The 13,859-nt window shown below is 39.5% G+C and overlaps 1 protein-coding gene across 2 annotated transcripts in view; it reads left to right on the plus strand.

Moving 5' to 3' along the window:
- CALCR (calcitonin receptor) overlaps window positions 1-13,859 on the plus strand; it is a 163,532-nt gene that overhangs the window by 143,222 nt on the left and 6,451 nt on the right. For both annotated transcript variants that reach the window (XM_082045848.1, XM_082045849.1), the window contains exons 9-12: window positions 1,012-1,072; window positions 1,163-1,229; window positions 3,834-4,052; window positions 11,724-11,765. In XM_082045848.1, the coding sequence (XP_081901974.1) occupies window positions 1,012-1,072; window positions 1,163-1,229; window positions 3,834-4,052; window positions 11,724-11,765 (389 nt within the window). The remainder of the gene's footprint in view (window positions 1-1,011; window positions 1,073-1,162; window positions 1,230-3,833; window positions 4,053-11,723; window positions 11,766-13,859) is intronic.

Here is a 13,859-nt window from a genome sequence, read left to right on the forward strand (position 1 = left end):
AGAAGAAATGTGCACAGTTTATAGGGAACAGGCAGCAGTAACACTAAAGGTGTCCACAAAGCTCTCTGCACAGGAGAGACAAGGCAGTAGATCATCTCCCCACCGACCAGCTATCTGTATGTGCAAGGTTGTACAAACTAGGGTCAGTGTTATAGTGTGGACTCCCCAATTCCAGGTTTCCAGCCTACTGGAGGGAGACAGAGCATATAAACAAGTTGAAGGAAGATGGACGAGAGTGGACCAGATTGTCACTTCTAATGTCAGGCTGGAAATAAGAATCTGAGGCTTCCAGTTTGCTAAGCATGTTCCCAAGTTTTTGGCCCGGTGCAAATTTCCTCCCGGAATCTCTTTGTCAGAGCAGTGGTCTCCCATGAGGCTTCATGAATAAGTGAGGAGATGTGGATTTATGGTATCCACAGCTCCACTACTTGCTGAGATAAAGCTGCATGGGGTGGGCTTGGCTGCACAGAGGCTGGGAATGTGCAGAAGACATCCCAAATCCCCATCCCAAAAATCCTTACTCCTAACATTTTCTCTTGCCATAGGCTCCAAAAGAGCAACTCCTCACTCTGTTGTTTATTATGTTATCTGTCATGCAAGTTAATGTGCCTCTTTCTTGCTCAACAGTGATTTACATGGTTTTAACAAGTGTCCCTGGTTTCCCGAGGGAATACTCTGCTGAGAACCGACTGATCCCTGCCTCCTTCCCACGCTGCCTGCTCACACCCTTCCCTGCACAAGCTGCAGCAGTGCAGGGGAGCCTGGCAACAGCCCCAGGGGAGCATGGCCCCTGTTCTTTGGTTCTCCTTTCAGCCTGCCTTAAACATTATTCCCTTTTGCATCTCACCATTGAGGTAATGATAGGGTGAAATGGGATTGCAGTTCCTTCCCAAAATCTGTGATTTCAAATACATGTATTTTACGGACAAGAGATCTTATAATTGTGTGTGACACATGAAATCCAAGCTAAAAAAAAATACCAAGACTGATATATCTATTTAATTGTTTCAGGGTTCCCTTTAGTTCCAGCATCTATTCATGCGGTTGCAAGAGCCAAGTACTTCAATGACAAGTGAGTAGTATGCCTGTTTTTGAAGGATCTTAGCATTATTTAACTGTGTAACATATAATAATACATTTTAATGGTGTATTTCTCCTCCAGTTGCTGGATGAGTGTTGACACACACTTGCTCTATATTGTTCATGGACCTGTAATGGCAGCTTTATTGGTAAGAACATTATTTGCTATTGACAGTTTAATAATTATTTTAGAAATGCTGCTAACCTGCATAGAGTAGAGGTTTCTGTACTTTAAGCATTCTGGTCAAAACTCAGAAGTAACTAGAGGTTTTCAGTACTAAGATTTCAGATTCACAATACTTTTCAAAAACATACCCTGAAAAACAATCAGATTTTGAGGCAAACCGAATCACCCACTGCCTTTGAGAATCAGGGTGGTCACTCTTCCTCCAGTGTAACTTTTTTGACACAAAAGCACTGCATTTATGTGACATCGATGAGGTATTTGTTTATGCCCTAGCTGGGGTGAGCTGAGTGCAGGCTGGTCATTCAGCACAAGTTCTATTGGTCACTGAACTGGTATGGTCCAAAGGTAGGGAGATGATAAGCTAGTCCAGGGCAGGGACTGTCTGAGTAGGATGACAAGATTCAAAGTGCACCTTGGCAATGTGTATACATATAGCATGTTATATGCCAGTGGTGCTATTGGGCGTGGTAAAGCTGATCTTCCCGAAAGGTGCGGAAAGGGCTTTTTCAACCCAAGCCCCAAACTCACCTCAGTGTGTCACCCAAAATGCACTTTCAGCTTTTGAGCTGTCTCTTGCTTGAAAACATCAGCATGGATGTATCTGCAATAGTTACCTTGGAAATTAAACAGTAGAGCAGTGAACAATGGGGACAACTTTGAATAAAGAAACAACCTTCCATCTAATAGCTGAAAAATCTGGAAATCTTTCCACCCTTTCTTGAGAGGCAGTCTTGCACATCAACAATGTGAAGAAGCCCATTCCTCTGTGCCATAGAATCCCATCATAAGATCACATCTGTGTGGGTTTGCTGGTTCAATCTTTATTGTTTATTGTTTAATTGTTTATTGTTGTAATACCAAATAAATTCTAGGAAAGGCCATTCAACCTTTATTTTTATCACCATGCTCTAAGTCTGTACATCTTAGCTACAAAGTAAAAAAGAGGGACTTGGCTTTTTAATGGAAAAAGAGCAATCTTCAACTGTTTTCAGAATAAGGCATTATAATTTTTGCCTTGCACTTATGCCATTTCCAGTCTTATTTTTCTTGTGAAGATGTCAGTGTCTACAGAATGTCCTGCATGATTTGCCACAAAAATCTCATAGTGACAGACTGACTCAGAAGAGCTGAGGATTTTTACATTTGTAAAGTCTTTTATCCACTTTTCATAGTTACTTCCAGAAATTCTAAGTGAAGGTTAAGCAGAGTGAATGAAGTCAGAGGAAGATGGAGAATAAGGTTTATATTTAATGCTGAATGGGATCTCAGAAATCATTTATTATTCCCTTTTTCCAGTAGAACACAAATGTAAAACAGTTGGAAGGTCTCTCAGTAGTTAAGAAGTGATGAAATGTTTTACTAAAGCCTACTGATTCATATTTTATTGTTCTGAAAGCTTCCACTGAAATTTCTCACGTATCTATTGAATTTAGGCTATTAAAATATCTGTGTAAGTTATGCAACTTACATGCTTATTTAACAAAAATCATAGGAAAAAAAAGTCTGTTGAAGTCCAGAAGCATAGGTGCCTGATATTAACTGTAACAGAGTGGGAAAGAGTGATCTGGGTACACTGAAGAGAGAGGAGGTCTGTGATACATAGAGCATCCACAGGGTGCCCTCTGGGCTCATTATCAGCCTGGGTCTGCCCTCCCTATTCCTTCAGCAGCTCTCAGCACATTACACCAGAAGGTCTCTGTGAATCAAGAGCAGGTTTCCATGTGCTAAGTACCCACAGGTGGAATCCGATTTCCAGAAATGACTAAGGTGCAATGCTGAGCTGCTTGACATAGCTGACCATAAGGGGCAGGGGCAAAACTTTCTGAAGTGTCTGGCATTCTTGCCCTGAGCCAGTACATGGTAAATTTAGTTGTGGGTAATATACCACAGAGTCTGTGCAGGTGGGTGGAGGCGAGGGATAGTCTAGGTAGCCTTGCCTGCCTGCTCATACACAAGCCTGAAGTATTGGCCCATGTAAGCTGGAGTATGTTCCTGGGAGAACTCTGTTGCCTCCATAGGTCCCATATGCCCAGGGACACACTGGAGTTTCTCTCACCTGGCTGCAGACATCTTCAGTGCAGACTGAAGCAAGATACTTAGGTGACCTTTAGACTCAGAAAAGAGACATTGTTACTCTTAAGGGACAATCCATCCATCCTATTTGAACTTTAGACATAAAAATCAGATTAATTGTTCCCTGGAAATCTTAAATTTGCTCACATCAGTATCAAAATACCGAGTGCTTCCTGGAACTGATCCCTGCCTGCCTGAAACATCCATGAAGGCTTCCTAAGGGAAGCGTGTAGAGCAGCTTAATATCTCTTTTCTGAAGACATTCAAGGTACTTTCCAAGGCCTGACTACCAAGGAGTTGCCCATTATCATAGAATCATTTAAGTTAAAAAAGACTTTCAGGATCATCAAGTCCAAGCATTAACATAGCACTGCTGTGAGCTACGATATAGCTAGAAAGTTACATTTACTGCCATTTATATGCTTTATGTATTTCTATTTTGAATGGCTGTTTAATTTGAATGCTTTCACCTATAATGGCTTTGCTTTTGCAGGTCAATTTTTTCTTTTTGCTTAACATTGTCCGAGTTTTGGTGACAAAGCTAAGAGATACCCACCGTGCTGAGTCCAACATGTATATGAAAGCTGTCAGAGCCACTTTAATCTTGGTGCCCTTACTGGGAATTCAGTTTGTGATTATTCCCTGGAGACCAGAAAACCGACTTGCTGGAGAAATATATGATTACATCATGCATATACTGATGCATTACCAGGTATTGTATCAACTTCAGCTTAGGGGAGGTGCTTGCTGTTAATTTAGCAGAAGGTGCTGTTTCCAGTTGTTTTGCCCTGAAATTGAGCACAACTGTGTTTTTTGCAGTTCTTTTCCAAGTACTTTCACATTATTGGATTATCTGCCTTGGCACAAGTAGCCTCTCTACATAAAGAACGAAAAGATAGGGGAAACAAATGATCAGATGGCACTACTACTAGACTAAGCAGAGACTTAAACTGAGCCTGTAAACTGAGATTACCGAGGGGTCTTATGTTCAAAGCACGATTCCTGTTGAAGTGCTCAAATTTATTTATTGTGTATGCAAGCTGTTGTACAGAGGGAATGCCATTACACAGAAGAAAAAACTGAGACAATGAGGCTTCATTTAGGAGTTAAAATTTTTAGGCAGTTTAAATTAAGATGTAGCACTAACATTTTCATGTCAGAAATGCTTCAAAAATACAGCCTCATTCAGTAAGCCTGGTTTATTTTCTTGTAAAAGTAAACCAAAACAAACCTAAGTGACTTTAAATGCTTCGTGACTGGTTGTAATATATCCTGTCCTATATTGACTAGGAATGGCAGGTTTCTATTGCATTTGTGAGTAGCAGTCAACATGGGCAAGTACACAGTTCTTGTTTCATTTCATACAGAAGCTAAATGCAGAAGTTATTTTAATGCTGTAGTATGAAAACAGTTAAAAACAAACCAAAAAAAACACAAACAAAAAAAACAAAACTGTGGTGCTTTGTTCCTTAAATGAAGTGATAAAGTTACCAAAATCTATGCATCCTGTCATCTTAGATTATACTTTCTGCTTATCACCTTTGTCCCTTCAAAACTGTAGATGTGCATGCTACTGTGTGCCAGAATAACTGAAGTTATAGGTTTGTTTCTTCTATTGTTACCTGTGTTGTGACATCTTCAGTCTCAAGAGCTATAAAGGAGCATCTTTTCAGTGGTGTCTTTTTGGTCACAAGTTGCTTTAAGTTTTAGCAAGTTAGGATAAGATAGTGCTAAATTAATCATTTTACTCTTAAAACTTCTTCAAAATCCTATGAAGTTGTTGGAGAATTTAAAAAAAAAAATGATTAAGTTAATTAACAATCCTAATTATAATCATTATGCAATAGAAAGTCACCAAGCGGGTTAAAAGGAAACTGGAAACAAACTCAAAGTATAGAGAAACTGTTGTACTGATGGATGGGATTAGATGAGGGAGGGATCCAAGGAGGCAAAGTTTCATCTCCAGTGGGTTCTTCCTGCCATTGTCTCCATGATCAGGAATGAATGTCTCTTCATGGCTTGTTGATCCTGATCAACCCCTGCCAATAAATTTTGTCCTGTTTCAGCAGTGGGGACAATGCTGGGGACACCAGCACGGGCACATGGTGGAGGCTGCCTCTCTCCCACTGCCGCTGTGTCCAGGGAAGGCCACGGGGCATGCCAAGGTGTGACAGGCCACCCAGAGTTGTCCCCCAGCCAGGGCTGCAATCCAGACCTCACAGAAGATTATGGGTTTTTTTAGTGGTAGATACAATACATTTTCCATTTCTGCACTGGTTAAATAATTAATTTTTTATACCTTTTCTAGAACAAAAAGAGAGACTGTTTTTCAACAGCACATCACTGCTTTAAGTGAGCACACTAGTTTGACATATTAGTTACATTGTCTGTGTACACAAAAATAGTGCGAACAAGCACTGCAGTCTATTGTAAAAATCAGAGGATTGAAGATGATGAATAAGAAAGAATTTGTTCCCACAAGAAACTGTGTAATGGTATTTGTTTCAGAGAATGTTTTTCCCGGTTGAAAAATAATGCATCAAGAGGTCATGTGCTAGGTTTCCTCTGCTGAAGGCACTTTTGAACTACAGAAGCCAGTCTGGTTTTTAATTGACCTGCTCTTTTTGAATTACTGTCATCAATGCTCACATTTTTGGCAGAAATGTTTTTTCAAATATGACTATATGAGCAATTTGTAAATACTGTATATGAACAATTCACAAAAACACTGTATGTCTACCTCCCCTATATCAGCTTGTGTCTGTTTCATCACATAGACCAGATTCTTCTGAATAGATCTGTACAGTAAATGTATAAATGATAAAAAAATGAAGATTGGCTTTTATGCTGCAAATATGAACTCTTGTACTTTTCTAGCCCAGCAAGCCAACTTCCCATGGATCCTGTAAAAGTAAAGATTAGTATCTCCCCTCACCATCACCAGTATCAGTTCTTCAGTCTCCAGACTGCTGAAATGAAGACTGCACCAAACCAAATCAAGACCTTAAGTGGAATAACTTATGCAGAGAGTGGGGTGCTATAGGTGCATTGCTGAACACACAGCTTATTAAACAGAGTTCCTGAAGTAGGAACCACAAAGCAAACATTTGCACTCCAGAAGAGCCAGTGAGATGCAGATTTTCCCAGAGGACCTGACTTGCAAAAGCCTGTTAGATGATGCTGGAAGCACATGAAAGATGTAATCTTCCTCAGGGTGTAAAACATTAAGGTGCAGGATGCACTGGCTCCTTACACACCTCTGCTGTGAAAACTGTCACTTCAAAGCCTGAAAAGACCCATCGTGCTGCCCAGCGAAGATGAAATGGTTACACCTGGGCAAAGAGGGTGCCTTCTAGAAAGGAGTGAGGCAGCAGCAGCCCTGTGTTCTGCCTGTAACTGCACTCAGGTCTCTGCAGCGAGAGGGCAGGAGGGATGTCGCTCATGCCTCACAACACGCCAGAGCTGCCTGCACCTCCATTGGCCCTGGGGCTGCTGCTGCCGGTTCCCCCACCCCAGGAATCACCGGGCATCTTTTGAGGAGTCGAGGCTGCAAAGAGATCAGGGTGCTGAGCTCCTGTCAGAGGGTCTGCTGCAAGTGAGGACAGCCCATTATCCCAGCTTCTGATCCCCAACATTGGTTCATAGCAGAGGCCTCACAAGAAAAAAGGGAGAGTAGAAAAATGTAATAACCCCATGATACATCGGTTAATCCCACATATAGACACCCCCTCCTGCCCCTTTCCCACACCAGATGTTCTCAAATAGGCCCAGCAATTAACACACTCCTACTTGAAAGCTTCTCACAGAATTCTCTCTCCAGCATCTTGTATCTGGGTTTGTAGAGGCCATCACGTTACCTGGCATGGCACTGTCACTATGCCAGAGAAGATTTAGCTGTGGAGGTCCCCTTGGTGTGGTGGAGAAATAGTCCCTGAATCAACAGCATTATGCAAGCACTTTAAATTACTCTTCTTAATACCTTGCTGACTGTGGCCCTAAATATGCGAGTCTGCCTCTAATGATAAATTAAAATGTTATTCAGTATAAGAGTCTTGGCTCTTATTGGCAAATAAGGGTTGTTTTTTTTTAATTAAATGGAGAATAATCAGTTTTCTTGCTCCCCAACTACAATTACTTCTGTTTCAGTCAGCAGCTTCCAAGCAGCATACTCAGGCCTGCAACACCCTGCAACACAGCAAGATATAGATCCTAGGGGCTACCTTTGTGTAGAGGTTATTTTGTATTTTTTAGGCATGGATTTGGGTCACATGAATATCCACCCTGCCTCCAAGTTGTGAATTTAACTTTCTATGCAGCTTTATGCATAATAAAATTAAAAATTTAAAAGTAATGTCTTAAAAACAGTAAGATATTTCAATGCATTTTAGAAGGCATTCATTCCATCTGTTTCTCCATTTAAAGGGAAATAAATATGCCCTGTGATGCCAAACCACACAGAAACATTTTCTGCTTCTGTGCAAAGTTAAGGTCATCAGATTGCTTTTGGTAACATAAGTGATTTTTTTGTTTCCCATTCTTTTTTTTCTTTGCATTGTTAGTAATTTCAAAACTTTCTAATATTTTGAACCAATAAAAGTTGGGAAAAATTAGTTTTTTGAAAGCTGGATAGTATAAAGTGCCATTTTTGTATGAAGAAATCATGTACAAAATTACAGAAATGAAACCTCCAGCAGAAAGAGGGAGAAGAAGCAAAGTGTGAGCTTTGGCTGATGGGATGCCTCATTTTGCAGCAAGTGTGACAACCTCCTACCTCAGTAGCAGCAGAAACCACACAGATGCATTCTTTGATTTGCTTATTTTTTTTAACCTAATATAAATGAACACTTTATAACATAGCCATTTACCTCACAGCTGCTGTATGAATGTGCTGTAAATGAAGATGATGAGGGACATAGTATTTTTTTTCTCAAAGTTCTTTATCTTTTCTGAAAGGAAAGAGATGGGAATGGGGATCACCTGAATGAAGGACTTGGACCTTCATATCCAGAAGTGAGAAGTGAACGGATATGGACGAAAACCCACACAGCAAATCAGAAACTGTTTATGTTATGGCCATCTGTACACTTGCATGTGCCATCATCTTCTACCATCAACAATGAATATATCACCCCACTAAAGCCTGGATGGCAACACAGTGTGTAATTAGGGCAGAGAGTAAGGCCAGGGACATGGTCATGAACAAAAGAAACAGCGCTTCTATATATGCTTTATTTGTTTTATGGAGACATAAGCTAGAAGAAAAACAACTGAGGTATCAGAAACATGTAAATTTGCAGTATCTGCATAGGTATTTTTGTTTGCTTCTTTTTAACCTAAGCAAATTATTGGAACTTCTCTTGAAGACACTTATGTCCTCTTAGAGAGTGAGATACAGATTAAATACCTGCTGAGCAAAGAATGACCTTGAACCAGTATAGACACATAAACAACAGGGAAAAACTCACTACAGCATCAGTATGGTACATGAAGATCTGACAGCTGCTGAGTCTTGGCAATCCCTAAGGCATGATTCAGTTGAAATTCTCATTCACCTACTCTTCACATGGTCCAGAAATAAAGAATTTCAGAAGCAGTCATTAGAGGCCTTAATCTCAAAATAAATGTATTCTTCATCTTTACTTTCAGTAACACAGCCAATTTGATCCTGTTGGCAGCAGACAATATATTACAGGTCAGTTTTACAACTCCACACAGTGGCAGAAGGAAAAAAATTACCTAGAGATATCATCCTCAACAAGAATTGCACTCTGAGCAAAAACCAGCAGCCGTTAGAGAAGCTATGTAAGATATATGTCAAAGAGATATGAGAAATAAGCCATGGGCCTTACATTCAATTATTAACTTACATCCAGCCTGTCATATTTTTTCATAGATTCACTATAAAATTATCAAAATTCCAAGACCTCATGGCTCTGAAGAGACCAAGCTGGTGTCTGCTACTGATATCTCTGTAGGTTTACAGCTGAAGATAACAATAGTACCCTGAACTATGGGAAAAACTTTATGTATAATTGGAAGAACAAAATAGAAATAGAAATAGAAATAGAAATAGAAATATAGAAATAGAAATAGAAATAGAAATAGAAATAGAAATAGAAATAGAAATAGAAATAGAAATAGAAATAGAAATAGAAATAGAAATAGAAATAGAAATAGAAATAGAAATAGAAATAGAAATAGAAATAGAAATAGAGATGGCAGAGCCCAGGGAGCTATTGCTGATAGAAGAACAGCATTGAGACTTACATGGGACAAACTAGAGAAAATATTTTCTTCAGCGAGATGTACAGCATCCATGGTCTCAAAATAACAAGAAGCCAGGTCTGCTCTCAGTACACTCTGAACCAGAAAGGCAACTGAAGGGATACGAGGCATCACCGCAGCTTCCTTTTGAGCTTTTCTGTCAGAAGTTGTCCGGAGAAAACATCAGTTAAGGGAACTACAATCTCCAACAGAAGAAAAGTAGAGAAATTGCAGGATGTAACAGAGGAATCTGAATACCATACAGGAACTGAAATGGAAAATGGCTTCACTTCGACAGTTCAGGTTCAATTTCTGCCTTAAGGTACTACAATTCCAAGATTACCCATAAACACTCTCACTGAAGAACAGACTTAGAAAATTTGTTTGCTTCTTTCTCTTCTCCTGCTGTCTTTCATACCTGCTGTGCGTCACGTGGACTGCCCATTGAGCATCTGTACTCTCAGAGGAGATCAAGATCCATCTCACTTCCCTGACTGATGTTGATAAAAACACACTTTAGCACAGTAGCAGGACCTGTGCTGCAACCATGTACCACGCAGTTCAATATCAGATGTTTTGCAGGGGTATGCAAATTCATGTAAAGCACACGGCACAGGAAAAAATCAATATAGGCCACCAGGAAGTGACACATTTTCTCCCCTTGCATAAATTTTCGATTCAGGAATCTTTGGTCTGGCAAAGTCCTGCTTTAGAGGTGTATGGTTTTAGTTGACTTTGGGGTGTTTCTCAGACCAGAGCTTATGGACAAACTACTGTGCATTGCATATCATATACTGGGATTTTATTTTTTTGAGAATACTCACTGTTTTTCCAAAACATGAAAAGAAACTTTCCTTTTCTCACTATGTCTACCCTTCTTCCTCCTCACACATGCTCTTCTGTTTTTATATTTGAAGTCATATCAAACTACACGTTGTGCATTAGAGGAAATTTATTGGAGTAAAATAGTTGCCAAAATTCAGGTGGTCATCACCTTTTCAAACCAGCCTGTGTGTTCCTAATGCATAAGTATTTTGTTAAAACAGTTATTACTTACCTGATATTTGTGGTCTAATGTATACACTTGAGAGTCCAAGACATTTTACAAAATGTTAGCTACAATTTAACTGGTAATCAATTAAACAAGGGTTTATAAAAAAGATACAGCTGTAAAGCTTTTCAAAGCAGCCCTTGGGAACACAAACTTTTGTATTGCCATTTTCCCCATAATTTCGTAAACTGCCATGCTTTTAGTTTATAATAACTGCTTTAAGTAATTTAAAATGAAGGCATTTAGCTCCCAATGATGCTGTGTAATGCTGTTTTAATAAGAGCAGGTGCAGTTTAGAACACGGAATAGTGTAACTACATGACTCTGAATGGCAGGTTCTGTGTGTGAGAGTTTTCTCTCATTAATTTCATACTTTTTCTCCTCGTGTTCCTGCCTTGGCCCTGTTTAATCTTGTAGCAGTAGTGAAATACGGTCTGAGCATCTGTGGTAATAATTAACTTTAAGCCATTTAGGACCAAGGTATGGTCTGCAATTGCTCTTTTTTTTTTTTCTGCCCCCCTATTTTCTAATTCACCTGTTCTGTTTGGGGTTTTTTTCTTTTTCTTACCACTTATACTTCTTTTCCTATACTCTCCATCCATTATGATTCTCCATGTACAAGTTCAGTTATTCTGGCACACACTTCAGTTTAAAGCCTTCCTGGGTCAACTGGATTCTCCTTGGCCAACACTTTAAAATGAGTGGCAGCATGTAGGACACAATTACTCTGCCATCTTTTCAGCAACATCAGTAACAGTGTGGTATCGTACTCCACTGTAAGCATTTAGTTTTCCTTCTCTAGGCCCTTTGCAGAAAAATAACTTAATAGGCAAAATAGATAATTTATAAATGCTAGTAGTATAGAAGAAAACGGCAAAACATGTTGAAAAGACTAAAATCAGTGTAAAAGCATAACTGTGAAATGGCAGGGAAGTTGTGTGAAGTGTCTGTGATGCAGAGGAAGTGGACTTGAGTTTTTATCTTGTATCCATCAAGCCCAAATTTCCAAACAACAACAACAAAATTATATATTCTGATATTTAACTATTTTATTTTCCTTTCTCTTAGGGCTTACTTGTGGCAACTATATTCTGCTTCTTCAATGGTGAGGTAAGCTTGTAAAATACAGCAAATGAAAAGAACTTGAAAAATAGTCACTTTGTTGGTCATTGATGCAGAAACGAAGCAGGTCATGCTACAAAATTTGAAACCACACAGAGTCACTCTTTAGTGTCTGTATATAAGCAGCAGTGTGCATTTTTGAAAGTTCTGTGCAGAGCGTGACTTCAATATCTCTGAGCAGATGAATTAGGAGTGTTACCATTACAAAGCAGAGGGCACCAAATGAGGTACAGGCATGAGTCTCTCCCCACACCTTCTGCGATTTTGAGACAGAGATCTAAGTAGAAGAGACAAATGTTCTACCTCCCTTCCCTCTCTGGAACAGCAGGAAGAACCACAGTGCCCCATAAGAAGTAGTGGCCATCTTGGGGGTCTGTCCTGTAAACAGAACTGTGGCAGATGCCATCCCCGATAGCACTGACAGAGCAGAGGAGCCTGGAAGAGTGTGATTACTTGAACTTCTTTGAGGATTGGTGCTGGCCTTTCTAAGGTCCGTGTTTCTCATGTAGTAACTGAGAAAAAAAGCCCCTTGAGTCAAAGATGTCTTCCATTCTCTTAGAGCTGGATTAATATGCCTACAGCTGATTTTAGGTCCACTTCACTACATCTTTTTTTTTACAAAAAAATAGCAGGTTAAAATATGTCAAGAATCATTTAAATTCCTTCAGCAAGCCATTTACCAAAAATCATTAGCAGAAAAATGCTATTTCAATACATCAGGAGCATTCAACTGTAGCAACATAAAACGCTACATCTTAGAAAAGCTAGAAAGGCTGTTTAAAGGTTATTTTTTAATCCAGCACAGATGAATTAGATACAGAGGAAGCTTTGTGATGCTAACATTCAGTATGTTGCCCTAAAGAGATATTAGTGTTTCTGTTTATCCCTGTATACTACTAGAAAGCAGTAAATTCCCAGTAATGATGTGACCATACTGAAGTTTTGATAGTGACTTGCTTAAAGTTATGTTATGGATAAGGTGCTACTGGCTGTTTTACTAACTCTTGGGATGGAAAAGAGTATTAAATTATGCTACTAGTCGTCAACATCTCTATTAATTTGCTTCTGGTTAGCCTGCTGCATAAATGTACAGAGAAATGAAACAGCAGAAAAGATGAGAGGCCTCCCACTGTAATTCTGCAGCGTGACTTCTCAGTAGAATAAAAGAGAAAGGCAAAATATGGGCAGTTAATGACACCAGAACCTAATGTGAAACGACATCTATAAAGATCAATGCTACAGAAATTTATGCTTTCATGAGTCCAACTAAACAAAGTTGGAGAGATGTACAACACTTTTTCCTACCACATTTCTATCCCCGGAATCTGCATGCTACTACTGCATTTCTCCTTCTCCCTTAGTGTCATCGCTTCCTGGTACAGTCCAGTCTCCATGCCCTGGAAACACAGGAAGACTTCTGATTCTCTCTGGTAGGGAGGACCTGGCATGGAGAAAGAAGAGACCAGCCATGCAATTTTTGAACTCACATAGCAATGACTGCATAGCTATGTACAGGCAGAGCTCCAATGTCTTTCATTTGCCTCCAAACAGTGTGTTACCTGCAAAATCCTGGTCTTGAACATTGCCTTCTTCATTCTCCCCAGTGTCAGCTTCATTTTTTTCAGATTAGATTTTGCAAAATATATTTGCTCAACATTTTATAGCTTTAGGGCAAAAGGTCAGTTACTCTGCAATTCTCCAGCTCTAATGAGAACATATGGATTTGTGCTGTAGCACTGCTAAAAATGAGGAAAGGCGGCAAGAAAATGCACTGAAAATGTGAAGTATCTTAAAGGCTGTTTTTCTTTAGATGTGTTTCATCAGATAGCTCTAATTCGAAAGCACTTTTGGCAATGCCACAATGTCAGAAAAGTATATCTATCTTTACAAGTCCAGTAATACAATTTGCAAGTTACCCAATAATTAATATATCTGGAGGTTCTGCTTACCAGTGACATGGCAGACCACATAATTTAATTCAAAATTAGATTGCAGGATATGAATGGGTTTATCTGTCACATGAACAAAACTACAGTGTGCAAGGCAGAATACTAAAAGCCACATTCCAGATATGAAAATTAG

Source organism: Streptopelia decaocto (genome assembly GCF_964273445.1).
Source record: "Streptopelia decaocto genome assembly, chromosome: 2".
Lineage (NCBI taxonomy): Eukaryota > Metazoa > Chordata > Aves > Columbiformes > Columbidae > Streptopelia > Streptopelia decaocto.